We start from the raw sequence: 27,396 nt of genomic DNA, 5'->3' as shown, positions 1-27,396 counted from the left end.
TTTGGTAAATTCCCTTTATCAGACTGAGGAAATTCCCTCCTATTCCTTGTTTGTTGAGATTGTTTTTAAATCATGAATAGATGTTTGATTTTGTCAATTTTTTTGCTTCTATTGAGATGATCACATAGTTCTAAAATTTATTCTTTTACTATGATGTTTTACATTTATTAATTTTCAATGTTGAGCCAATTTTGCATTTCTGTGGTAAGTCCCACTTAGTTAAGGTATGTAGTTCTTTTCATATATTGCTGGGGATTGGGTTTATTTAACATTTTACGAAATGTTTGTGGATCTATATTCATGAAAGAAGCTAATTTCTAATTTTCTTGAGATGCCATTTTCTGGCTTTGGTGTTAGTGTAATATTGGCCACGTATAACAAGTTAGGAAATGTCCCATCCTCTTTTGTTTTGGAAGAGTTTGTGAAGGATGGATATTAATTCTTTAATGTTTGTTGAAATTCATCAGCAAAGCCATGCTGGCCTGGGCTTTTCTTTATGGAATTATTTTAAGTTAAAAATTTCTATTTATTATACATATCTTCAGACTTCCTAAGTCAGTTTTGGTAGTTTATGTCTTTCTAAGGATTCTTACATTCTGTCAAGAGTGTCCAATTTGTTGTCATATGTTGTTCATAATATTCCCTTTTAATCCCTTTAATTTTTATGAGGTTGGTAGTGATATCCCCTTTTATTCTTTCCTTTCCCTTGTGGTACTGGAGGCAGAACTCAGAACCTCATGTATGTGCCACAAGTGTTCTACCATTAAGCTATATCCTCAGCCCTTATTCTTTCATTTCTTTTTTCCTTTCTTTTCTTTTCTTTTTTGAGACAGGGTCTCACCTTATAGTTCAGGCTGGCCTTGAACTCACTATATAGCCCAGGATGGCCTTGAACTCACAGCAATCCTCCTGCCTCAGCCTCCTGAGTGTTGGGGTTACAGGTGTGTGCCATCATACCCAGCATCCCAGCCCTTATTCTTCATTTCAATATTTTGTGTCATCTCTCACATTTTTCTTGTAAAATCTAACTATAGATTCATCAATTTGCTAGATCTTTTCAAGGACATGTTTTTGTTTTTATTACTTTTTTTCTGTTATTTTTCTATTTCATGTATTTTACTCTAATCTTTATTAATTTCCTGTACTGGCTTTGGGTTTAGATTGGTCCTCTTTTTCTATATTGTCAAGGTGGAAGACTAGGTTGTTGATTTGAGGTTGCTATATTTTCAGATATAGGTGTTTACAGTAATAAATTTTGCTCTAACCAGTGCTTTGGCTGTACTTCATACATTTTGATATAATGTGGTTTCATTTTCATTTACTTCAAAAAATTTTAGAAGTGTGTTGCTCAATTCCCATAAACTTGTAAATCCCCCAAATTTTCTTCTGTTGTTTCTGATTTCATTCCATTGAGCTTGAAGATCATATGTTATATGATTTAAATCTTCTTCATTTTATTGATACTTGTTTTATATGCTACCTAATGGTCTATTCTGGAGAGCATTAAACGTGCGTTTGTGAACAGTATATATTCTAGTGCTACTAGGGGGGCATTCTATAGATGTCAAATAGTCTAATTGTACATTTTCTGTCTAGTTCTATCCATTATTAACGGTGGATATTGAAGTCTCCAACTATTATTGTGAATTCTTTATTCTGTTGTTTAGGTTACTTTTCTCTCGTTTTTGGGACAAAATACTCAACACCCAAAATTAAGGAAGGAAAGGCTTACTTAGCTCACAGTTTGTGGAGGTTTCTGTCCATACTTGGCTGGCTCCAAGGCAGAGTGGCACGTGGCAGAGGGCAACAGTTCATGTTGGCTGAAAACAGCAAAAGCAGCAAGAGCAAAAAGGGAGGAGCAGCAGCAAGCATGCCTCTTTCCTTCCCTTACATTATATGCAGGCTACCCACCCTGCTACACCCATTGTAGGGTAGGTATAGCACTCACACCCATAGTCCCATTGGGCCATGAACCAATCAAAAACTCTAGAAGCCCACCCCATGACTGAATAAGGCTTTGGGGGGACATCTAGACACAAACTATAACATCTGTCTTCCATTTATCTGTTTTTATGCTTCATATATTTTAGGCCTCTGTTGTTAGGTATATATGTTATAATTGCTATATCTTCCTGATGAATTGGCCTTTTCTTTTTTTTTTTTTTTTTTGGTACCAGGTATCAAACTCATGATCTTGCACTTGCTAGGCTAGTGCAGTGCTGCTGAGCTATATCCCCAGCTCCGAATTGGCCTTTTTGCATTATAAAGTATTCCTGATTATCTCCAGTAACTCCTAATTTTGTCTTGAAATCTAATTTCCCTCATATTAGTATAGCTCCTCCAGCTTTTATGCTTGCTATTTACCTGATCTTTTTTCATTTCTAACTTGCTTTTACCTTTGAATCGAAAGTAGGTCTCCTGTAGGTAGCATATTGTAATGTGGGTATTTTTGTACCAACATTATTCAGATTTGATTGAATTAATTTTATTTATTTTTATTTTTATTTTTTGGTGCCAGGAATCAAACTCATGACCTTGTGCTTGCCAGGCAGGCACTTGTGCCCCTGAGCTATATCCCCAGCCCAGATTATACTAATTTTATAATGAAATTTAAAATATGTGAGAAAGCAAAACTTCCTCTTGCTATTCTTCATTATTCACAATAGTTTTGGTCATTCTTCAAGTTTTCTCTTTATGAATTTAAACATTTCTTTATCTACTTAAAAAAAAAAGGCTTCCATTAGGATTGTCACTAGAATTTCAAGAAATATTTATGTATCTCTTTATTGGCATTTTGACACTATTAAATTTTTACATATTTTTGGAGAATACATTAGTCTTTCCATTTTTTTCAGCTTATTCAGTAGGTTGTGTAATTTGTTTTAGACAATATGTTACTTACATTTAATGTATTTCTAAGTATTTTATATTTATTTCTGTACCCCTAGAACCAAAGAACCTTTCAAAGACCAAAGCCAGTGGTTGGAATGGATCTGGCCAAGAGGCCTTGGCACTTTATCCCTCTAGTCCAGTTCTCAAACACCAGAATTATGGAGCGGGCTTATTCCAACACTGATGACTGGGCCTCACCACCAGGACTTCCTAGTCAGTAGGTCTAGGGTGGGACCTGAGAATTGGATTTCTAATCAATTCCCAGGTGATATTCACACTCTAGTCTGAGGATCACCTTTTGGAAACCACAGTTTAGGACTATGTTTTTCCCCGAGAGCTCCAGGAAATCAATGGCTTTCTCTATCAGGGCTGGTTTTTCTCTATCAGGGCTTGCCAATGCCTTACCTCTGTGTCTGACCCACTCTTGAATTTATGGGTGGGAACTGGCAGGATGTAGTTCTCAGCCATGGCTCTGTTTCCAGCCCAATGGTCTCCCAGAGCAGATTACATGAAGGCACGCTTCCCTTCTGTGTCAGATTTTCGTTGCTATGATGAAATACTCAAGAGGAATCACCATAAAGGAGAAAAAGTCTATTGTAGCTCACAGTTTTGGAGGTTTTAGTCCATGGTCCCTTGGATCCATTGTTTCTGGGCCTGTGATGAGGCAGAACATCATGGCAGAGAGTCTGTGGTGGGGCAAAGCTGCTCACTGACTAGGAAGTAGAGATGTCAGGGACAAAATATACCCTTGAAGGGCACACTCCCAATGTCACACACTCTCCAACTAGGCCCCACGTCCAGAAGCATCCACCACCTCCCAATACCCATTAAGCTATGAGATAACCAATGGATCAATCCACTGATGAGATCACGAGCCCTACAATCTAAATAACCCCCCAAAGAAGGCCCCACCCTAACACCTCTGTGTTAAACACGTGAACTTTTGGGAACATTTAAGACAAACCTTCACACCTTCCACCTCCACAGGCCGGACTGCTACCAAGAACAAGTGGTCATAGCTGAGTTTTCAGTATGGGTGCCTGGGCTGCGTATGTCTAAAACTGAGTGTTCCGCTCATCATTTTACATATTTTACCTATTCTTTTTCTGATGATCTGGCATAGCCATAACCCTCCTAGTAAAGGAACCACATCAGAGAGATTCTTCAGGGATTTAACCTCATTCTTCCAGGGGATGAACACAGATCCTGCTCATTTGCTCCAGGTCTCCTTCAGCCCCACACAAGGAGCTCATGTAAAGGAAATGTGGAAAACATTTAAATTCCAAAAATTCTGAGGGGGTCTTGTCTTGCAATGTGTGTGTGTGTGTGTGTGTGTGTGTGTGTGTGTGTGTGTGTGAATGTGAGCAGCAGTGTGTGCTGTTGTTTCTTCCCCTAGAACCCTTACCGCCTCTAGCTACACTGCCTTTGTTGCCATTTCTATTCTCACCAACCTACTTCCTACCTCAGGACCTTTGCACTCACCATCCATATTGCCCACAATTCTTTCCCCAGAGACCTCCTGGTGCTGGCTCCTCTTGTACTTCCAGTTTCACTGAGATGTTCCTTTCTCAGAGGGGCTTTTCATTGCTCACCCAACCTGAACATCTGCCCCTTATGGTTTGACTTCTCATTTTAGTTATTCTCCTCATAGAGTTTGGCTCACAATTAAATAATTTCTTTATTCATTTGAGTGTTTTTCTGCTTTCATTCCCATGGGCCATGAATCCCAAGAGGCCGCAGTCTAGACTGCCTGAGTCACCATGTGGCCCTCAGAGCCCAGCCTGGGCCTCAAGTACAGCCAGGCTTTCCCAGGCAGAGCCATAAATCTGCCTGTTGCACTCATGTTCAGTCTGAAAGTGAGACCTACGCAATATATACCGAACTAATCAGGAGTTCAAACTGAGAACAACAAAAAGGGCAATTCATTGTCACCCAGTCCCCTTGTTTGCTGAGTCAGGAGGGCCCGAAGAAAGGCTGCTGCGGGGTAACACCCCTTACATACATTGCACCAATCAGAAGCCCTGGGTTTAGGCCCTAGAGCCACGCCCACATCAGAGTAACCAATCATAATGAAGGTCAACAGGGAGGCCACACCCCCGTGACTCATCACCAAGGCCACCTCTGGGACTAAGGAGGGAAGGGAAGTTTGGGGACGTTAGGTCGATGATGGGTTATGGGGAAAGAGTGGGGAAGTTAAGTGTGCGTATCTGGGAGAGAGGTGTTTAGAGGAGGAAAGTCTAGCGGGGGAAGACAGGGAGGTGGCCTCGGGGTATGCAGTGAGGTCACGGAAGGACAGAAGAGGGATGAGGGGCATGGTGGGGCCTGCAAGGCCTTTATAGGGGAACATGGACATGCTGTGGGCTTTGGCTTGAGGTGCTGTCCCCTGGCTTGGGGCAGTGTCAGTTTTCAGTGCTTTTCTAGCCAATTGATTTGCCATGTCCTCATTTTTGGGGAACTCAGGTGACCCCTCTTCCGACCCTATTACCCCGGCCTCCGGGTTCCACTCCCCACTTCTCCTCTTCAGGCCAGGGTGCATGGCTGTTGTGACTGGCTTCAAGCACCGGCATCCCAGGTCTTCGCCATGCAGCCAATCTGCTATTGACAGCCTTTCCCCTGCCCACAGCAGGTCATTCCGATGCCCTTGCCACCCCCACAAAATGATTGTTGGTTTCTATCCCTCATATCCCCCTTCTTCATCCTGCTGGCATTCCCAGTCCTCGCATTCTCCCTTAAGGTGAGTAGCGCCTTGCTTCCAAAACTCTGTCCCCAAACTCTCCGGGTTCCGCTCCTCCCCAGGGACCTCTTATGTTCCTCTGGGGGGTCCCCTTTCCCTCTTCGCCATCTAGCTGCCCTGTGCCTCCTCAGGATGCCCCCTCAGCTCCTCCAGCTCCAGTGCCCCTGCCCAGACCCACCCCCTCATCCTTTCCCCGGTCACTTCCTTTTTCCCTTGGGGGTCAGTGTCATGACAGAAAGAAATTGGGGGAGCAGGAAGAGAGACTCCAGACAGACTGGCTGAGGAAAGCCCTCACAGGAAGCCCAGGGCTGAGCTGTGACCTGAAGTGAGAGCAACAGTCATAGAAAACTCTGGGAGAAGAGAGTTCTAAGTGGACAAGAAAGTGCCAAGACTCTGGGAGGCAGCAAGGAGCCTGTCCTGTTCTGGGATCTGGCAAGAAAGAAAATTAGTGGGTCTGATGTGAGACAGGGGATATCTATCTATCTATCTATCTATCTATCTATCTATCTATCTATCTATCTAATCTATCTATTTTTAACTAGGGATTAAACCCAGAGCCTTCACACTGAGCTACATCCCCATCCCTTTTCCAAACTGAGACAGGTTCTCAAGTTGCGCCAGGGAAATTTGAACTTTCAATTCTCCTGCCTCAACCTCCCAAGTGCTGGGATTATAGGCATGTATCACCACACCTATATCAGATATTCATATTTTTTAAAGAGAACAAAGTGTTTTGGATTCAGGGAAGTCTAAAGGAACTAAGCTGCAAAGAAGGAAGGGCCCTTCCTATTAAGTGGCAATTGGTGAGGTGGGAACCTGTCTGCTGCTTCCAAAGAAGTCGGAATGAGGGAGCCAAGCACCAGTGGGGGGAGAGAAGCTCAGGAGGCAACAGGTCAGATCTCTAGGACCTGGGGTGCCAGTGGGGACTGAAAGATGGATGTAGTCAGGGCAGGGCTCCTGCCTGGAGGGCCTTGGTCTGTCTCAGGGGCTTCCAGTTTCCCTCCCACTGAGTTTGGGGAACAGATTGTGGAGGCAGGAACAGATTGGGGGCAGGAAACCAGGGGAGAGGCTGCTGGGATGTCCCAGGGATACGGGGCAACAGAATTTTTTTTAACTCAAACATAGTAGAGATGAGACTGGACCAAATGTTGCAACACACACATTCCTGACCAGGCAGAGCTTCTTGGGAGGGAGGAGAGAGAAGGGGCTTTGGCTGAAGGGAGGCTGAAGTCAGTCCAGACAGTGACCACGCTGCTACTCACAGGACAAAGAGAGCAGAGGGTTTTTACTGATCAGCTGGAGTGGGCTAAAGTCTGGTAATTCTTACCAGGCAGGAGCACAGTTCTAAAAGATGTTCCTTGTGATTATTCGGACCGCTGGGTGGCCATGGTCCACTAGTCCTAGGGACTGTTGAGTTTTTAAGTCGCTAGTGCCATCCTGATGTACGAAACAGCCAGGTCTCGTAGATCTGGGCCTTAGGATAGGGCTGAAGGACTTTAGGTGCTTGGGCTGCTGTGGCCGCTGAAAACACACAAAGTTCGGGGCAGAAGAGAGAGGAGAGAGGAATATAAAACACAGACCAGCTCCCATGGGCAGGAGGCCAAGCTGGGCCTGTATCACAGTCATGAATGAAACATTTCTTAAATGATCAACATGTGTCTGTGCAGAGCTGAATGGAATCACGCCAGGGTTAAGACAGCAAAGGGGAGAGATGCCAAGCCCTTTATCCCATTTTAGTCAGACATCTGCAGGCCTGAGGGAAGGGTCAGTGTTCTCAGCAAAAGCAGCCGTCAGCTCCCCGGGGAAGTAACCCAGGCACTGTCAGCACAGCCCACACATCAGCGGGGGCCTCCTCCAGCAAATCAATGGGAAATTAATAGTATATTGCCTGGCTGTGTGACCTCTAAAATGAGTGATTTTTAAGTAGACTAAGTGCAAGTGAAACTACAGGGCTTATTTGGGTTTTTCCTTGGTAACAGTTTCTTGTTCACAAACATTCTGCTTCTGTGGTTTTATCAGGGTCTAATTATGGGTCTGTGGAAACATGCCATGCTACAAAGGGTGAGAGTTTACTGGCCCGGGGGTTTATTTTGTTGTTCCAGCCTTCTATCCCACATTGTCCCACCCTGGTGCTCCCTAACTGTCTCATAGGGAGGAGGGAATGGAGACCGGGCTGCCATGGGAGCTGAGGAGAAGAAAAAAGATAGATTCTTTAATGACCTCCTGGTCCCAGAACAAAGATGGGCTGGAAACCTTGTCGCCCACTCCACCCACTGTCTGCCCCGAAGGTGGGGGAGCAGCAAGGCACCTGCCACCCAGTCCCTAATTCCACTTCCCAGGATCTGGAGGCCAGGGAGGGAGTGACCTGCCCAAGAGGTAAAGGGCACTGGGGAGTCCACTATCTTATCAGGGAGACGCAAATGCATGTGGACGTCAAGGTCACCATGAGGTCCTTCACTTGGCAAACACTGCCTGGGGCCAGCCGGAGCTGAGAAGAATACGGGGCACACAGTGGTGACTGTGACTGCCTGGATCCTGTCCTCAGGGAGATGAAATGTCACCAGGCTGTGACAGCCTTGAGTGTCAGGGCTATGACGGAGAAATGAGGGCTTCGAGTGATCAGGGCTGGGGTGGGAAGCCCAGGGGAGCACTGGAGCCAGCCTGCTGCATGGGCCAGGAGGGTTTCCTGGAACATGTGTACCACAGAGGACCAGGAGCAGGTGAACATGGGCCAGAGGGAGCCACGTGTGCCGCAGGCCTGAAATGACCGCTGTGAAACACAGAAGGTCCAGGCAGGCAGAGTTCCTGAGCCTGCATGGGAAAAATGGCAGATGGGAAGGAGGAGGGGCAGCCGGGGAACTGAGCCCACCAGGCCCAGTGGGGTGCTGAGTGTTGGTATGGGCCTGGTTCCAGGAGACGTTAGTTCATACTCTACTTACAGTCCACTTAGTGGTCCCCATCTGTTTATTTTAAAATATTTTTTTGAGACAGGGTCTTGCCTTGTAGTCAGGCTTGTCTTAAGCTCACTATGGAGCTCAGGCTGGTCTCAAACTTGAGGGTGATCCTTCTGCCTCAGCCTCCTGAGTGCTGGGATTACAGGCATGTGTCATGATGCCCAGCTCCTCATCTGTTTTTTAAAAATGTATTATTATTATTGTTGGTCTTTTTGAGACAGGGTCTCACTATGCAGTTCAGGCTGGCCTTGAGCTCACTTTGTAGCCCAGGCTGGTCTTGAACTTGCAACAATCTTCCTGCCTCAGCCTCCTGAGTGCTGGGATTAGAGGCGTGTGCCCCCACTCCCGGCTCTCCATCTAACTGTCTATCCTCAGGCCCTTCTTTCTTAGGAAAAGAAAAAAAAAATTCCCCCAAATTCTGACTACTAATTGTGCTCAAACATGCCTCCCATGACCCATGTGCCCCAGGCTTAGAGAAGTCTTGCACCATTGCAGTAACTAGCTTGTATCACATTTGCCCTGAGTCCTGCCAGAAGTTGTCACCCTGAAACAGCGCTGCATTTCCACCCAGGCTACATTCTACTCAAGGTGCCAAAGACAGGACTCGCTCCACTTTATCCAGACCCTCTGTGGGCAGAAGCCTCTGTGTCCACCTCCTTGAGATGGGGGTCAGTGTTGCTTGGATACATGATAAGAGAATAATTTGCACAAGTGAGATACCCCGCCCCCAAAGACAGAACGTGAGTACTACCTGAAGGCTGTGTAATCAGAGAAGGGAGTAAAAATATTTAACCACTGGCATGGCTGGGCACTGCACAGTCAGATAGACAAGGCCATCGGGCTGGTACAGGGTCCGGTTGAGTTAGGCATTCCCTTAGGTAGCTGGGTGTGGGATGTCCGGGGCCTCAGGCTTAGGTAGTGGACATCACAAAATATATGCCCAGCTCTAGACTTTTAAAGACAAGTATGAGGCACAGCCTGACACAGTGCCCTAAGAAGGGCACGCATGACCTCTGTATTCTTGCCCAAAGCCAACACCCTGAATCTAATCATGAAGAATCATCAGCAGACTCAAACTGAGGGAGCATCTATAAAGTAACTAATTAATACTCTCAAAAACGACAGCCACAAAAGCCAGGGAAGACTGGGGAATTGTCACAGGTTAGAGGAGATCAAGGAAACGTGACAACTAAATGCAAAGCGTGACCCTGGCTTGGATCCTGGACAAGGATAAGGACTGTAATGGGAAAACTGGGAAAATTCAAATGAATTCTCTAACTTCGCTAAGCTATTAATGTTCACTTCTAAAACTGGTCATTAGATCATAATGATGTAAGAGAATGTCGTTATTCCTAGAAGACACACGCCTAAGTATGGATAAAAAACATCCTATTTCCTACTCACAAGTGATTCAGCCAAAACAAATTTCAGATTCTCATTCTCTCTTTCAAATAGGAAAACATTAAATTTGGTTGAAGGGTAGACAGGTGTTTACTATTTCTGTGACTTGTAGGTTTGAAATATTTAAAATAAAAAAATTGAAATTTACAGTAATACAAAATTAAGAAGTGAGCGAGAAGAAAACACAAACAAGGCAGAGACCAGAAAGGGACAGCCCTGTTTTGGCAGAAGTCCACAGATCTCGGTCAGCCATCTGCTGCGAATGACGGTCCCTTCATCTTGCCATCTGTGACTTTGCTTGTGGGGTCCCTGATCCACGCAGACACGATCCTCATGGCTTCCCTGGAGCCTGTGCATTTTGAGGGTAGGGGCTGGTGGGCCAGGGTGGCGGGGCTGGAGACAGTGTGGGCCTCTGGGGAGTTCCCAGAGACAGACCTCTTGAGAACCTGTCCAGGGTGTCCCTAACCACGGAGGAATGAAGACATTTTTAATACTCAGCAAAGTTTACTGAGAATCACTGTGTGCTGGAGGGGCAGTGTTCTCAGACTGTACACGGCAACAAACAATCAGGTCCCAGTCTTCCTTCTCCAGGATCCAGATGGACATCACACAAGGAAAAATTCAATACGATGTCAGTTGGAACATGAGGTGCGGATGAGGAAAGGGTGAGGGAATGGAACACAATGGGGGGGGTGTTATTACAGGGAGGATTCTCCGGAGAGGTGATATTTGTGCTGAGGCCCACAGAAAGTGAGAATAAGTTCTGCACATAGCTCAGGAAGCCAGTAGCAGGCAGATGGAGCCGCAAGTGCCAAGGCCCTGGGGCAGGAATGGTCTGTACAGTGTGCCGTGCACATCAAACCAGCACGAAGACTGAGGCAGGCGAGGTGGTGGGGCCAGACCTTGCAGGAACGACTGCGAATTTTATTCTGAGCAAGAAGGGACGCTTTGGGGGTTGTAAGCAGAGGAGTGACACCTCTTTCCCACACCGTTCAGAGAGATGAAGCTCAGCCTGTACATGGGTGGCTCTGCCGTGCGGTCCACGTGACTGTACCCTGCTGCAGTCTCTGGGGGTCTCCAGCGGCAGGCTAGCGATGAGCAGCAGATGGGGGCCTGGATGTGTGTCGGGGGCGTAGGGAGGCGCTCAGGGCGCCCACCAGCTTTGACCTTCCCAGGTGACCTGCTCCTGAGGAGAAGGACATCTTATCAGCTGTACTCATACCTGCCCCTGGAGACACACCCACGAGCCCAAGCATAACCATGCCAAGGACCCCACCACTTCCCCACCTCCTCACCGTGACACCAGAAGCCCCTGGTGGGTGTGGAGCAGGGTCCGAGGCTTCCTGGCACTTGGCACCAAGCTTGGGCCAGTCTTGGGCACATCCTCTTCCCATTCTGCCTCTCAGTTGGGTTGGGTGGAGTGGGCACAGGGGAATGGTAGAGTGCTGCTGGGCCCCTCTTTGAACCTGTCTGAGCCTCAGTCTCCTCTGCACAATGGGACTGATAGAGCTGCTGCCCTTGCAAGAGTTTGTTGCAAGAACATGCAAGGTCACATATGTACGGAACATGGCACATACATACTTGGTACTACGCCTGTGAGGTTTGCATTTTCTCTTCAGTGAAACCATATAAGGGCCAGGCTATGGGGTCAAACCTGGGCTAGAATCCTGTCCTTGATACTTAGTCACACAAAGTCCTTATCCTGTCTGGGCCTCGGTTTCCTCATCTGTACAACAGGGGTAGTAAGAGAAGGTAAGCTGGGCGTGGTGGCGCATGCCTGTAATCCCAGCACTCGGGAGGCTGAGGGAGGAGGATTGTTCTGAGTTCGAGACCAGCCTGGGCTACAAAGTCAGCTCAAGTCCAGCCTGAACTGCATAGCAAGACTCTGTCTCAAAAGACAAAAAAAAAAAAAAAAAAAAAAGAGAGAGAAGGTAAAATTTACAGGGCTGTTGTGAGGAGGTAATGAGACAAGTTCAAGTAAATCACACACGGCAGGGCCAGCCCATAAGAAGTCCTCAGTAAACAACAGCCGGGACGAATGTTACAAGCACCGTCCTCCCATGGGTGAGCAGACATACGCTACATGACTCACCAGACAACACTCCGCAGCCCACCTACCCAGTTCTGAGTCCTGACTCTGTCGCGTCCTAGCTTGGGCCTCATGGCAAGTGACTCAGCTGTGGTGAGCCTCAGTTTCTCCATCTGTAAAGGGAGTTCTTGCCTCAACATCACTGGGAGGCTAAATAAAACACGGGAAAACCCTTAGCACACAGCCCGTCACAGAATGAGCACCACTTGTTTGCTTTTCTTGGTGGTGTTACTATGGCCGTCCCCAGTGTGTCCTGAGCTGAGTGGCAGGTTGCCGTGGGATTTGGGGTAGCTGGCAGCCAGGTAGGAGATCCCTGAGGTGTCCAGGCCTGGAGGTCACCCCAAGGAGCTCTGTAATCAGTTGTAATCAGCTGGTTGTGCTCCACCCCTTCCGTCCCTGGGTATATCAGGGCTGGTCCAGACCCAGGCTCTGTCTGTCAGAGAACCAGACACCATGGGCAAGGCAGTGCGTGGGGCCCAGGGGTCGGGTGCTGGAGGGCAGGGCAGGGGTCCTAGTGGCATCTGACGCCTCCCTTACTCTACCCCATTCCCAGGAGAATTACGAGCTCTACTCGGTGGAGCTGGGATCCGGGCCTGGTGGGGACATGGCCGCCAAGATGAGCAAGAAGAAGGCAGGCGGTGGGGGAGGCAAGAGGAAGGAGAAGCTGGAGAACATGAAGAAGGAGATGGAGATCGTGAGCGTGGGCTGGGCTGGGGCGGGGGCAGAGGCTTGGGGCAGGGATGGGGTCTGCTGGGAGCCAGAGAGCAAGCTCCCTGCTCCCCACCACAGAATGACCACCAGCTGTCAGTGGCCGAGCTGGAACAGAAATACCAGACCAGCGCCATCAAGGTGAGCTGGGAGGGGAGCAGAGGGCACAGAGTGGGGGAGAGGGAGGAGGACAGAGGAAGCAGAGGAAAGTGTTGGAGAGCCAAATCCAGAGAGAGACAGAAAAGCAGGTGAAAAGGGACAGAAAGGGCAGAGCCTGAGACAGCAGGGCAGAGACAGGCGAGAGACAGGGAGAGAAAGAACGGGAAGAAAGAACTGGTGAAAGAGAAGAGTGACAGAGGAGAGAACCGAGGAGACAGGGCGGAAAGGGCAGGAACGGAGAGATAGAAACAAAGAGAGTAAGACAGACGGGAGAGGCAGAACGGGAAGGAGAAAGAGTGAGAGTGAGGGTGCACGGTGAAAGGAAGGTCTCTAACGCCCTGCCCGTTCCCACTCCTCTGTCCCCAGGGCCTCTCTGCGAGCCTGGCAGCCGAGCTGCTGCTGCGGGATGGGCCCAACGCACTGAGGCCACCCAAGGGCACCCCGGAGTATGTCAAGTTTGCCCGGCAGCTGGCGGGAGGTCTGCAGTGCCTCATGTGGGTGGCTGCTGCCATCTGCCTCATTGCCTTTGCCATCCAGGCCAGTGAGGGTGACCTCACCACTGATGACAATGTGAGTGATGGGTGCTGCGGGGCAGACATGGGACATAGGGGCCACCGGACTTAGTGTTACTATTTGCATTTGTTGTGTGATAGAGGATACTGGGCCTAGGACTCAGGACAAAAGGGTGTAGGATGGGGACATAGGGATGCTATTCTGAGAGGTGGGTCCCAGGGGTGGAGGAGCCTGGAATGTGGGGCAGGGCCAAGCACACAGGTCATCAGTGATACAAGGATATCAAAGATGAGCCTTGAGTGGCAGGGAACAAAGATGGCATTTAAAGATATGGAAATACAATGTGTAAGATATGAGACTTGGAAAACAGAGGACATGAGGACAAAGGACAGACCAAGGACACAGTCCAGGGGACAAAGGGACTCAGATATGGGGCACCAAGGCATAGGACATAAGGGACGCAGGACACAGGGAGAAATAGTCATTAGAGAAGCACAAAGACAGGAAATGGAGATTCGGGGCACGGTGACATTGGGTATGTGACAGGGTCAGAAAAAGGACATGGGGACTCAAGGGCATGTGTTACATTGAACAGGGGCTTGAAAAGGCATAGGGCAGGTAACATGGGGGAGACAGGAATTTGGGACATTGGGCACTGATCATGGAGAACGTGAAGCACAGCCTGTAGCACACACTCATGGAAGTCAGAACTGGTGGTCACAGGGGACACAAAGGGCCACGCATGGATTATGAGAAACACAGAATATGAATCTTGTGACGTGAGGAATATAGGTTATGGGAACACAGGAGGCTTAGGTGGACATGGGGAATGTAAGACTTGGGGGACATAGGAAACGGGAACCCATAAGACTAAGGAACAGAGAGACATGGGGCATAGCTCACAGGATACGGAGACACGGGAGACTCATGAATCAGGAGCCAAGACATATGGAATAAAGTACACAGGGGTGACAAATGTGGGATGTGCAGAACAAAGGGATAGGGTGCTCAGCCACCACGAACAGTACGTGAAACTTCCCAGTAGAGTGGGGAATACCGCAGAGGAGACCCTAAGGACAGAGGGGGCCAGACAGCAGGCTGGTGCCCTTCAGCAGGGAGTTTCCAGCCCCTGGACAGAACTCTGGCCCCCTCTTCCCACAGCTGTACCTGGCACTGGCCCTCATTGCCGTGGTCGTGGTCACTGGCTGCTTTGGCTACTATCAGGAGTTCAAGAGCACCAACATCATTGCTAGCTTCAAGAACCTTGTGCCCCAGGTGGGTCCCCAGCTTCCGGCCTCTTAAGATTGTACAGGCTCCAACTCTACTCAGGCGGGTTTCCTGACATCTCCCTGTGGTTCATCCCATCAAGTCCAACTCGCCCTCATCTATGGCCTCCGTCTCTCCCCTTAGGGCCTCAACTCTTCCCATCTTTCCCCTCCCACTCCCATTAAGCTCAGCAACGACCACCCTCACCCCTGCCCTGCTCTATTCTGCTGCCTCTGCCCCACAGCAAGCTACAGTGATCCGAGATGGGGACAAGTTCCAGATCAATGCGGATCAGCTTGTGGTGGGTGACCTGGTGGAGATGAAAGGTGGGGACCGTGTGCCTGCGGACATCCGCATCCTGTCGGCCCAGGGCTGCAAGGTGGACAACTCTTCGCTCACCGGAGAGTCTGAGCCACAGACCCGCTCCCCCGAGTGCACACATGAGAGCCCCCTGGAGACACGCAACATCGCCTTTTTCTCCACCATGTGCCTTGAAGGTCTGTGAAGCCCCTGCTTGCCCTCCCCAGTAGCCACACGGTCCCCTGCTTCTCATTATGATCCCCACGGGGTCCTCTTCTGCTATGTTCTATGCCACATACTTCCTCCTCCCATGTGCCTGCCGCCTCTCCAGAGCACACTGCTTCTCTGTCACCCACAGAGCCTTCGGTGACTACCCCTCCTTCAGCGCACACTGCCAGCCATACCCCTGCTGCTGCCCACACCCCTGAGCCACCCTCCTGTCTCCACTGCAGGCACGGCCCAGGGCCTGGTGGTGAACACGGGGGATCGCACCATCATCGGACGCATTGCATCTCTGGCCTCAGGAGTGGAAAATGAGAAGACGCCCATTGCCATTGAGATTGAACATTTTGTGGACATCATTGCAGGCCTGGCCATCCTCTTTGGGGCCACATTTTTTATTGTGGCCATGTGCATTGGTTACACCTTCCTGCGGGCCATGGTCTTCTTCATGGCCATCGTGGTGGCCTACGTGCCTGAGGGGCTGCTGGCCACTGTCACAGTGAGTAGGGGAGATGAAAGGGGGTACAGGAAGCTGAGAGCCTGTACTTCTATTTGTTCATTCATTGCGGTGTGGACTCATCACCTCCCCACCTGTCCTTCCATCCATTCATTTACCTCCTCATCTATCCTCTACTTTCCCCATTCATTCATTCTCCTGCTCATTCATCCCCCAACTTTGCATCATCCATCCATTCAGCACTCACCAGGCTTCTCTGGGCCATGTCTTGTGCCACCCAGGAGAGCTCAGAGATGAACAGGCCAGGTCCTGGATCAGAGAAAGTTGAGGTCCAGAGTGGGCAGGCAGCATGTATCCAGGTCGCTGGCAGCACCCAGTCGGAGGCCTGGCCGGGGAGGCCCAGGGGTTCATTTTGTCATTTTGATTGTGCTAATAATAGAACCTCCGCTGAGGCAGCTCAGAGTGTGTCTGGGCAGAGAGGGGAAGGCATCCCTAGGAGAAAGTACCGGCTGGGTAAACGATTCTGTTTGTCTGGCAGAAGAATGCTGTAATCAAAGTGCTGTAGTATGGCTTTGGGTGAGAGGCGGGAAGTGGGCCTGGAAGCAGGGACAGGTGCCCACACCTGTGCCGTGCCCCGCAGGTCTGCCTGTCTCTGACAGCCAAGCGGCTGGCCAGTAAGAACTGTGTAGTCAAAAACCTGGAGGCTGTGGAGACCCTGGGCTCCACATCAGTGATCTGCTCAGACAAGACGGGGACACTCACCCAGAACCGCATGACGGTGTCCCATCTGTGGTTTGACAATCACATTCATACAGCTGACACTACGGAAGACCAGTCAGGTACTGAGGTGGGACAGGACTAGGGCTGCAGCAGGATCCACTCGATGGTGGCCCGAGGCAGCCTGGGGGTGGCTTTGTGTTATGGGGAGGTGGCTAAAGGTTTGGGCCATCGGAGGTGACTCAGCTCCAGGCCCACAAAGCGACCCTCTATCCAGACTCACAGAAGACTCAAAATTGAGTCTGAAGCAAAGGCTTCTTCCTGAGGTAGGAGGAGGGAATTAGGCCACACCCAGGCCTAGGGAGGAGACTCCAACCTAAACGCAGGGGGAGGGGCTCCATTCTGGTCTGGGGATCCACTCCCTGCGGGCCCAGCCCAACCTGATCTTCAGGGCAGACGTTTGACCAGTCCTCGGAAACCTGGCGGGCGCTGTGCCGCGTGCTCACCCTGTGCAACCGTGCCGCCTTCAAGTCCGGCCAGGACGCGGTACCAGTGCCCAAGGTGAGCGACTGGGAGATTCTAGGGCATGCCAGGAGCCTGGTGAAGACGGGTCAGGCATTGACGACGGTCCCCGTTCCCAGCGCATCGTGATCGGAGATGCGTCCGAGACTGCGCTGCTCAAATTCTCAGAGCTGACGTTGGGCAACGCCATGGGCTACCGCGACCGCTTCCCCAAAGTCTGCGAGATCCCCTTCAACTCCACCAACAAGTTCCAGGTCTGCAGCTGGCCTCCCACTACTCCGCACCGCCCACCGAGCGGCCCCCGCCCACCCGAGGCCACACCCACACGGGCGGGGCTCAGCCCCTACCTCTCCCTGGCCAAACCGCGTCCCTAATTCTCTCAACCCCATCTCACCCGTGTCAGGCCACGCCCACATCCAGGCCCCACCCAGAGGCTCTAGAGGAGGAACTTCCCGGGCTCTTGGCTATCAGGCCCTCTTTGGGCAGTGGCTCACTATCAAATCCTGTCTCCAGCCTAACCTGCTCCCTGAATCTGCCCATTCCTTGCGCCCAGGACCCTGACTCCGCGCCTAGCCCCTCCCAAGCCTTCAGCCTCTACTAAACACCTGCCCAACACACCTGCCCGGCACTCAAAGCCCTCCCTAGACTTTCAGGCCCCGCCCCCGCCATCCGTGGCCCCGCCCCTTCCCCCACCACCGCCTCTTCCTACAGCTGTCCATCCACACCCTGGAGGACCCGCGCGACCCTCGGCACCTGCTGGTGATGAAGGGCGCCCCCGAGCGCGTGCTGGAGCGCTGCAGCTCCATTCTCATCAAGGGCCAGGAGCTGCCGCTGGACGAGCAGTGGCGTGAGGCGTTCCAAACTGCCTACCTCAGCCTGGGAGGACTGGGCGAGCGCGTGCTCGGTGAGACCCGCCTGGGTGGTGGAGGGATGACCCGGTGTGCGGGGAGGAGAGTCCACAGACCCTGCTCATTCTCAGCCCAGCGGCAGCTGACCTGCCCCAGCCACACACCCACCATCGACTCTCCCGGTTTGCTGACCCGCATCTGGCTTCAGTTCCCACCCTAGTAGCACTCTTGTCTTTACCCTGACCATCCACATCCACTCGACTATTGATTTTTCAAGCCCTGGCCCTCACTACCATCTTACTGTGTCCTCCTCTTGATCCTTTGTTTTTCCCATGAGTCCCTGCCTCAACTCAAGACGTTTCCTGATCTTTGTCTTGACCTTCAATCTCCCTCAGTCGTCTTGACCTCTTAAATTTCCATCGTCCTTGTCTCTACCCTGGAAGGAACAGACCTAGGTCTTTCACTTCATTTGCTTTGTGATCTCCAGTAAGAAATGTTCCCTTTCTAATCCTCAGTTTTCTCACCTGTGAGATGGGGATGTGCTTGCAGGGTGGTTGTAAGGATGGATTCTGTTGATGTGCTGGGCACCTGCAGGCGATTGGTGCAGGAGGCCTGGCTATTTTACTACTCCTGGCCTTGCTGGAGTGGATTCTGCCCAGACTCCTCTGTCACTTCCCTGTTTTCTGGCCAGGCTTCTGCCATCTCTACCTGAACGAGAAGGACTACCCGCCTGGCTATGCCTTCGATGTGGAGGCCATGAACTTTCCAAGTAGTGGCCTCTGCTTTGCGGGACTTGTATCCATGATTGACCCACCGAGGGCCACTGTCCCTGATGCGGTGCTCAAGTGCCGCACAGCAGGCATCCGGGTACGCCAGTTGGGGAAGGGACAGCCAGGAACCTGTGACAGCAACCCAGCTGGAAGTAGTTTCACCCAAAATACATTAGTGCATGATACTGAGAAGTTCTAGGGCATGGCGCTTCACATAAAGTTGGATTCAGGAGCTTAGTGTCATTAGGACTTTGACTTTATGTCTCAGCTCTCCCTTTCTCTCCCCTGGCTTTATTCTCAAGCAATCCCTCATTTAGGGGCAGCAGAGATCAAATAGGGACAGCAAAGATGAACCCCCACCCCCACTCCCTGGCGGCTTTAACTTACAGCTCACCCTTGAACCAGTCACAGTGGCTGAGGGTACCTCGCCCAATCTTGGTCAGTGATCTCACTTGAACCAATGGTCAGGGGAACAGAGATGGTTCCCCAATTACAAATCAAGGGTGGAAGAGCCAATGTAAGTAAGCAGGTGCTTCTTTTGGTCTTTAGGGCTCTAAAGACCTGGCCCTAATTACCTTTCTCCATGCATTCTTTAGCCCCTGAACCTCTTGTTCATCCCTGCCTTCCATGCTCTTCTCCCTGGCATTCAACAGTTCAGGCATGGGGGCTGGGGATTTAGCTCAGTGGCACAGCACCTGCCTGGCAAACGCAAGGTCGTGAGTTCGATTCCCTATACTGGAAAACAAAAAACAAGAAAAAGAAAAAAACAGTTCAGGCATGTTCTCACCTCAGGGCCTTTGCACTGGCAGGAGTGCTCTTCCCCCAGATTTCCATGTGGCCAACTCCCTCCCTTCTTTTGGGTCTCTGCTCAAATGTCACCTCCTCCATGATGCCCTCCCTAGGCAATATTAACTTCTTTTCAATGAGCTTAATCCCCCCCCATATGATTCATGTCTCTTATTTTTGTCTCCCCCACTATAATATCAGCTCTATAAGAACAGGGAATTTTATCTGTTTTGTTCCAGCCACATAGCAGGTAGTCATACTTGGTTGAACAAATGAATAAGTGTATAAGCAGATGTCTATCAGGGAGGACAGGGAAACTGGACTGATGTGAAGGAGTCAAGGGTCCACTGGTCTCCCACAGGTGATCATGGTTACAGGCGACCATCCCATCACAGCCAAGGCCATTGCAGCCAGTGTGGGCATCATCTCAGAAGGCAGTGAGACAGTAGAAGACATTGCTGCCCGCCTCCGGGTGCCTGTGGACCAGGTCAACCGGAAGTAAGCCCTCACCCCGCCTCTCCATGGTCTCCCTGCACCCCACGCAGACTGAGGCCCCATGAAACCCTTCCGCCCCTCCCAGGGATGCCCGTGCCTGCGTGATCAATGGCATGCAGCTGAAGGACATGGATCCATCAGAGCTGGTGGAGGCACTGCGCACCCACCCCGAGATGGTGTTTGCGCGCACCAGCCCCCAGCAGAAGCTGGTGATAGTGGAAAGCTGCCAGCGACTGGTGAGATTGCTGTGGAGGGTGGGCCAGCGGGCCCTGGGCTGGCATCTCACTGACCACCTCCATCCACTACCTGCAGGGTGCAATTGTGGCTGTGACAGGGGACGGTGTGAATGATTCCCCGGCCCTGAAGAAGGCAGACATTGGTGTGGCCATGGGCATCGCTGGCTCAGATGCTGCTAAAAATGCAGCCGACATGATCCTGCTGGATGACAACTTTGCCTCCATCGTGACGGGCGTGGAGCAGGGTCTGGGCCAGGCTAGGGAGGAGGCAGCCTCTGTGGGCACAGGAGGAAGTGGGCTGTGAGGAACTGAGGTGCCTGCTGTATCCCCCACAGGCCGACTGATCTTTGACAACCTGAAGAAGTCCATCGCCTACACACTGACCAAGAACATTCCAGAACTGACTCCCTACCTCATTTACATCACTGTCAGCGTGCCCCTGCCCCTTGGGTGCATCACCATCCTCTTCATAGAGCTCTGCACTGACATTGTGAGTCTGTAGCCCTGGTGCCCACCCCCCCCACACACACACATACACACTCATACACAGGGTGCCCAGAGACAGGCACACAGGTAGGCATCAAATAGATCAGATAAGCATGGACAGACACATGGACACAGGCAGCTCAATATGGACAAACAGAGCTGTTAACAGGCACAGAGATCTGGCCAGATGGGAATCAGAGATGGACATCCCTTAACAGACAGGGACAAAAGGACCCCCTCAGGCCCCAAGGCAGATGGACAGAAAGCAACTACAGATACAGCCCCGCTGTAGCTTGCTGCCTGGTCATGTTGACAGAAGTTTATTCAGTGACACCTACACACTGCTCACTTTGGCCAGGTGCACACTAATGTAGCTAATGTCATCCTCCTCATTTTACTAATGCGCTCATTGAAGCAGAGACGGGCTAAATGGCTTGCTTCAAGTCACACAGCTATCAGGCAGTTAGGCGCCCCAAGGCCTGTGCCCTTGATTAGTGCACTCTGGTGCCACCCTGCTGTCACAGAGAGTTGGGAGGAAGGGAGCATGGTCACTGGGAGAGTGAGGAGAACAGAGATACAGAGTGACAAGAGACAGGGACACAGACAGACACAATCACAGAGAAAGAGACTAGAAACAGGGACCAAAGAAACAGTTAGGGACAGGAAGAACAGAAAGGAAGCAGAGAGGGCCCAGTCTGGAGTGTCCTAGAGGTCAGAGGACAAAACAACAGAAGCAGAGAAGAAAAATGAGGAGGAAGGTGGGGTGGAGAGAGAAAGGGAGGGAGCAAGGCGGAGAGTGGAGGACAGCAATAACAGCAGGTATTTTCATGGAGACGGACACCAGGGCCCCTGTGACAGACACACAGACATGCCCACAGGGCCAGCTGGACCCAGGCTGTCCCAGCAGGTGTGGTCACTGCAAATCTTGTCAGTCCTGCTGTTGCCCGGAGGTTGAGAGTGGGGCCGACTCCAGATCCCTGAGGACAGGGACCCCCTGGTTCTTTCTGCTTTTCGCCAGTTTCCCTCTGTGTCCCTGGCGTACGAGAAGGCTGAGAGTGACATCATGCACCTGCGCCCACGGAACCCCAAGCGCGATCGGTTGGTCAATGAGCCCCTGGCTGCCTATTCCTACTTCCAGGTCGGTGAGTGCTGTGGGCCAGGAGGCGGGCCTTTTTAGCAGGGCGGCCCTTTGCCTGGGGCTCCCCAGCATGACACAGGCTCTGGCTTGCTCTGGATCTCGGTGTCTTGTTTGATCTTGGGTTTCTGTGGTTCTCTATGTCCATCTGTTTGTGGTGTTCTTTCTGGTACCCGTGGTGTCTGGTCCTTTGGTCTTTTGGAGATTCTCTGGGCGTCTCTGTCCCCATCTGTCTTCCTGTACTTCTGTCTCTCTCTGTACCTCTCTCGTGTCCCTACCAGTCTCTCTTGGAGCTCTCCTCTTGTCTTCTTCTGTCTCTGTGGGTCCATCCCTGTCTATTTCTGTCTCCATGTCTGCTTCTGTGTCCTTGGTCTATTTCCTTAGCCTTCTTCACGTGTCTCTGTCCCTGTCCCTCACTCTGCCTCCTTGCCTCTCAGGCGCCATCCAGTCATTTGCTGGCTTCACCGACTACTTCACGGCCATGGCCCAGGAGGGCTGGTTCCCTCTGCTGTGTGTGGGGCTGCGGCCACAGTGGGAGGATCATCACCTGCAAGATCTTCAGGACAGCTACGGCCAGGAGTGGGTGAGGCCCCGCCACAGTCTCTCCCAGCCCACAGCACCCTAGTGCCCAGCGCTACCTACTTTGTACGTGGCTCATTCACTGCTCCACATGGGACTGAGTTCAGCCATAGCATCCTGAGCGCCCACACTCTGCTGATTCTGGGGTCAGGGCCTTTCCCATGCTGTCTCTGGCTAGGCCTCTGACGCTCACAGCAGCAGTGGCAGGTGGGTCCTGTGCCTCCCCTGACAGGAACACATCATCTTGGGGAAGGGGCAAGCACCCTTCTCTTACTTTCCCTGCAGCACCCCTCACAGAGTCTTGGCATGTGTGGCCCATTTCAGTGAAGGTCTGGAGCGCAGTGAGGCTATAGATGTAGCTGGCAGATGTGTTTAGTTTGCTCAGAAGAGGAACAGATTACAGAGCAGGATATTCCTCTGAATCATTTACTGTCATGGATAAGAGTGCAGACCTGGGAGCCAGACTGCCTGGATTCGTGGGGCTGGTGCTGCTCCCCACAAACTCCATGACCCTAAGCAACTTGCCTTCCTCTCTGTGCCTCAGCTTCTTCACCTATAAAATGGGGAGAATACTATTGTCTGCCTCAGTGGTTTTCTGTTTGTTTCTGAGGCAGCAGCATCAGTGTCACTGGAAATTCATTATAAATACACATTCTCAGGCCCCACCCCAGACCTCTGGTGTGGGTGGGGCCTGGAAGTCCTTTGGGGGGCCTCATCTGGTGCATGCTGCAGCCCAAGCCCCACTATCTCTTGCACAGGGTTGCTGGGAAGATGGGGTGAGATAGCTCCGCTATTAACATGAGCTGTGCAGAAGAAGGGACTGGAGTGGCTGTCCCTTCAAGTGGGTACATGCCCTCCATTCCCCTGAGGCCCACCTGGCCCACCTTGCTCATCTTGCCATTGGCCTGGCCCCTGGAGTCCTGCCTCCAGATTTCAGGTCTCTTCTCCCCCGGCCCCTATTTGGGTGCCTGGAAAACTCTACCTTCCCCTTTTGCTGTGCAAGCAGCCTGACCCAGCCTATAGTGTGCCCAGGAGAGGTTCTCCAAGTTCTGTTAGATTCTGGGCTTCTGTGGGTGCTGCTTTCCTTTCCCCTAAGCTGACTCATGTGAAGGGAAGGGAGTTTTTAGGGGTTCATGGCCAAAGAGTTTAGTGCCTAGTGCCTGGACAGGCTCTGCATTGGGCTCAGGCTGCCCTTGGTCCTTCCTGGTCCACAGACGTTCGGGCAGCGCCTCTACCAGCAATACACTTGCTACACCGTGTTCTTCATCAGCATTGAGATGTGCCAGATCGCCGACGTCCTCATCCGGAAGACGCGCCGTCTCTCTGCTTTCCAGCAGGGCTTCTTCAGGTGTCTGCAGCTGGCCCGGCTCTGCCCCATCCTGCCCTCCAATACCTGGTTCCAGCTCCCATCAGGTTCTGAGCAGGGCTCACCACAGCCAGCAGACTTCATGCAGTATTCCAGAGGCTAATGTATCAATACCTATCTTTACCAGCTGGTCAGCTCTCCCCATGGAGCTCCCACTGGCCTTCCATGTTTCAGCCACTAACAGGTTACAAGGACAGGGCTGGGTCCTGCTATTAGGGAGGCATGGCCACTCTGGCGGTCCAGGTTTAGAACATCTCCCTGTGGCTGGTGACCTCTGACCTGCCTTCAGCCAGTGCCTGCTTTCTGTCTAGTCTGTCTGTGTCCCAAATCTGCCCTCTGAACTTGTCGCATCTTGCCCTGCCTACAGGAACAGGATCCTGGTGATCGCCATCGTGTTCCAGGTCTGCATCGGCTGCTTCCTGTGCTACTGCCCCGGAATGCCCAACATCTTCAACTTCATGCCCATCCGGTGAGGGCTGTGAGGTGCAGGCAGAGGGATGGGGATATGGGACACAGGCTTGGGGACAAACTTCGCCTTGCCATCTTGCCTGTGCCGTCAGGTTCCAGTGGTGGCTGGTTCCCATGCCCTTTGGCCTCCTCATCTTTATCTATGATGAAATCCGGAAACTTGGAGTTCGCTGTTGCCCAGGGAGTGAGTATGGAGACTGGGGACAGGGGGACCCAGTCCTCAAAGCAGGTCCTCAAAGCAGCTGCCCTCACCTTTGATCCTCAACACTTGACAACCAAGCCGCTGGCATTCCCCTATCAAACTGCCACTGTACCTAACCTCTGAGCTCCCTGTTCCCTCTGACCAGCGTCCCCCCAGCACTGAGCCTCCTTTCTCTCTCTTTTCCCAGGCTGGTGGGACCAGGAACTCTACTATTAAAGGACGGCTGCCTTCTGTCCATTCTGCTTCCACTGGAGGCAGGTGGGAGCAGGGCTCATGGGAATCTCCGGAGGGCACAATGGAGTCCCAGCACCCCCCGCCCCCCGTGTGTGCTTCTGCAGCCCACGGTGTCCCAACCTTGGAGGAACCCTCCCACTACCCTTCCTCATCTGTAGTCCCCACCTTCCTGGAGCAGCAGTGCCTGGCCCAGTGCCCTGGGGTGGCAGTGGGGTTTTGACAGGGAGCTGGCACCTCTGGGGGAGGTGGGGCCACCCTTAGGACGCCAGTCTGGACTGGAGCTGCCTGTGGGCTTCATCAGAAACACCCTCACGCTCTGCCTGACAGTAATAAAACCATCCTACCTTGACTGTGCCTTTATTTGGTGCCAAGTGCTGTCTTAAGCATTTTCCACCAGCACCGCTGCTCTCCACAATCCTACAGTACAGGGACAATTTATTTAGGCTGCCGCATCTCCAGGGCCTTCAGCACGGCCTGGCGTACAGCAGGTGCTCAGTAAACCTTCCTTAGGAAAGTGGATTAAGCTGATTCCCACTTCCTTGCCAAGGGTTACAGAATGTGAAGGCCAGCTGGGCTGTATCCACAGGTGCCCCCAGAGCCTGGCCTTTCTCCACTCTGCTCCCCTTGTGGCTTTCAGTTCTCAGCATCTCTTCTCTCTCCTGAGCGCTAACTCGGGGGCCAAAATCTGCTCCACATCAAGCGCATACGTCCCCTGCCCTTCACAGGGCCCTGCACTCTGATTCTGCTCATTCACTCCTTGGGCCCTGCAGGGATCAGTTCTGAGCGACTCCTGGAGTTACCCCCACCCTATCTCAGCCAAGCTAACTCTCCAACAGCTGGAGATGCCACTGCCCCCTCTGTCACTCCTTTCCCCGGTGTGCTTGTCTCTCATCCCTTCTTTACTAGTGTTCTTGTTGGGCCCTGGGCTTCTCCTTCTTCTTGCCACATCCTGTGGTCCCAACACTTTAGTTCTGTTTCTGCAGTGATGCTCAGATCTGTCCTCAGTCTCCCATACTAGATCTGAGGAGATCCACACCGGCCTTTCCATCATCTCCCAAACCCGCTCCTACCCGCTGTTCAATCTCACCGATAGCCCCACTGCCCCATCAGTGCAGATCCTTCTCCCTGGGCAACACGGGGAGTCCTTGGGGGAGCTTCCAAGCCTCAAGCCTGTATCTCCCTGAACTCCTGTGTCCCCACTGTGCCCCCTGCTGATGCATAAAAGCCCACTGCCCCCCCCCACCTCTCAGATTTGGCTTCTGACCACTCTTCTCCTACTCCTGTCCTGGCACCCTGGTTTCAGTCTCCTCCACACAAAAGCTTCCTAAGGCCAGGTTTGACCCTATCCTTCCCCACCGTCTTGATCAACCCCTCAGCTAGCCCTCGAATTTTCTGTGCTCTGGCCCCTGCCAACTTTTCTCAAGCTCCCAGTTCCTATGCTCCCCAAAAAGCTGGGCCCTTACTCTGACCTCCAGACTGCATCTACCTTGCTCCACTAACTCAGCCTTTGGGTCTCAGCTCATATACCCTCTCCTGAGAGCCCACTCTGGCTGGGTTGGGCAGCTCCTCTGTGTCTCCATAAAGCCTATTTCTCTTCACTATTGCCGTGTTCGTCACAATCCACCACTGCCCAGGCATGTCATAGCCTGATCATTCTGGCCTGTGCTCCTCACACCACAGCCTTAACCACTCTAGTTTCTCTCCTTGAGCTCATGTGAGATGGAATTATTTCAGACAGCTGGTCATTTCTGCACCCTTCACTTGTCCCAACATGCGTAAAAGCTAGGTAGGTCATGAGATGGCAGTGTGAAAGTGACTCCACTGGCTCCCTCCCCAGAATGGCGGGGCTGTGCCCCATCAATTTCTTTGTCCATCAAAACTGGGGGAGTCAAGCACTCCCAGCTCCCCAGATACCAGTGGGTGGTATTTACTCAGCACTGAGCTAGGTAGTGGCTTCCCCACCTGAGAACACCGAGACTCTCATAGCACAGCTGGTTTTTCCGAGGACTGAAGTTGAATAATATGAAGGACCATGACAGCCTGGCAGGAGGCGGGGGGGGGGGGCACTGTCCTATCCCATGCCCTAAGGACCTCAGTGGCAATACCAGGGCTGGAGAGAACTTTCCTCAGGGCAGGATTTGCATCAAGGTGGAGCTTAAGTGTGATATTCAAAGCCCTACTACTAACACATCCCACTAGGAGAGGGAGGAAACAGCTAGAGAGCTGGCCCAATGGACCAAGGAAGGGAGGTGACAGTGATGGTAGAGGGTGGCATTTAGGACAATGTCCAAGCAGTTGGACTCAAATACTCTATTTGGCTGACTTGTACTCCACCTTGAGAAAAATTAGGCCAGAGTTTGAACTGAGGGCCACACACCTAAGTTGAAACACCAAGAAGCTAAGAAATCAAATCTACACCCCACTCCACTCCCTTTTACGGTGGGCCCATGGCTTGAATGATGTTAACAATATGACTGACCAAATCATCTCAAGAAGAGCTGGGAGATCAATGGTAAAACCAAAGGTTACGGCCTTTTATACAATGAGGAGCTACGAATAGCCGTAAGCAGGGAAGGGAAAATGTAGTAGACAGGTTTCAGATAGAGCCCCTGGCTGCCATACAGAGGATGGATCAGAGGGGAAAGCTGATGGCAGCAGTCTTGGAGGTAACCAGCCAGAGAAGGGCCCAGCTGAAGCTGTGAGGAGGAGGAGGAACCCCCAAGAGCCCTCTCTTGTACTCTTGCTCCCTTCCATCTCCTGTTCCCCAGCTTCTGTTACTGCTCAGAGATCATCTACTTCAAGCCTTCCGTCTACCACAGGAAAACAAAACGCCTGAGAAACTGCTTCAGGAGTACAG

At 51.5% G+C, this 27,396-nt stretch overlaps 1 protein-coding gene across 2 annotated transcripts in view; it reads left to right on the top strand.

Moving 5' to 3' along the window:
- The window catches only part of Atp4a (ATPase, H+/K+ exchanging, alpha polypeptide), a 66,172-nt gene extending 41,284 nt beyond the window's left edge, over window positions 1-24,888 (top strand). For both annotated transcript variants that reach the window (XM_013522383.1, XM_013522382.1), the window contains 21 exons: window positions 12,624-12,764; window positions 12,860-12,919; window positions 13,304-13,507; window positions 14,612-14,725; window positions 14,961-15,213; window positions 15,469-15,737; window positions 16,336-16,534; window positions 16,864-16,973; window positions 17,054-17,188; window positions 17,646-17,838; window positions 18,474-18,649; window positions 19,700-19,836; window positions 19,919-20,069; window positions 20,146-20,314; window positions 20,405-20,559; window positions 21,574-21,697; window positions 22,128-22,273; window positions 23,484-23,617; window positions 24,003-24,104; window positions 24,196-24,287; window positions 24,493-24,888. In XM_013522383.1, the coding sequence (XP_013377837.1) occupies window positions 12,624-12,764; window positions 12,860-12,919; window positions 13,304-13,507; window positions 14,612-14,725; window positions 14,961-15,213; window positions 15,469-15,737; window positions 16,336-16,534; window positions 16,864-16,973; window positions 17,054-17,188; window positions 17,646-17,838; window positions 18,474-18,649; window positions 19,700-19,836; window positions 19,919-20,069; window positions 20,146-20,314; window positions 20,405-20,559; window positions 21,574-21,697; window positions 22,128-22,273; window positions 23,484-23,617; window positions 24,003-24,104; window positions 24,196-24,287; window positions 24,493-24,521 (3,093 nt within the window). In that variant the 3' untranslated portion in view covers window positions 24,522-24,888. The remainder of the gene's footprint in view (window positions 1-12,623; window positions 12,765-12,859; window positions 12,920-13,303; window positions 13,508-14,611; window positions 14,726-14,960; window positions 15,214-15,468; window positions 15,738-16,335; window positions 16,535-16,863; window positions 16,974-17,053; window positions 17,189-17,645; window positions 17,839-18,473; window positions 18,650-19,699; window positions 19,837-19,918; window positions 20,070-20,145; window positions 20,315-20,404; window positions 20,560-21,573; window positions 21,698-22,127; window positions 22,274-23,483; window positions 23,618-24,002; window positions 24,105-24,195; window positions 24,288-24,492) is intronic.
- The last annotated feature ends 2,508 nt before the right edge of the window (window positions 24,889-27,396 follow it).

Source organism: Chinchilla lanigera, unplaced genomic scaffold, assembly GCF_000276665.1.
Source record: "Chinchilla lanigera isolate Chin_1 unplaced genomic scaffold, ChiLan1.0 scaffold00067, whole genome shotgun sequence".
Taxonomy (NCBI): Eukaryota; Metazoa; Chordata; class Mammalia; order Rodentia; family Chinchillidae; genus Chinchilla; species Chinchilla lanigera.
This window is presented reverse-complemented; position numbering and strand designations above follow the sequence as displayed.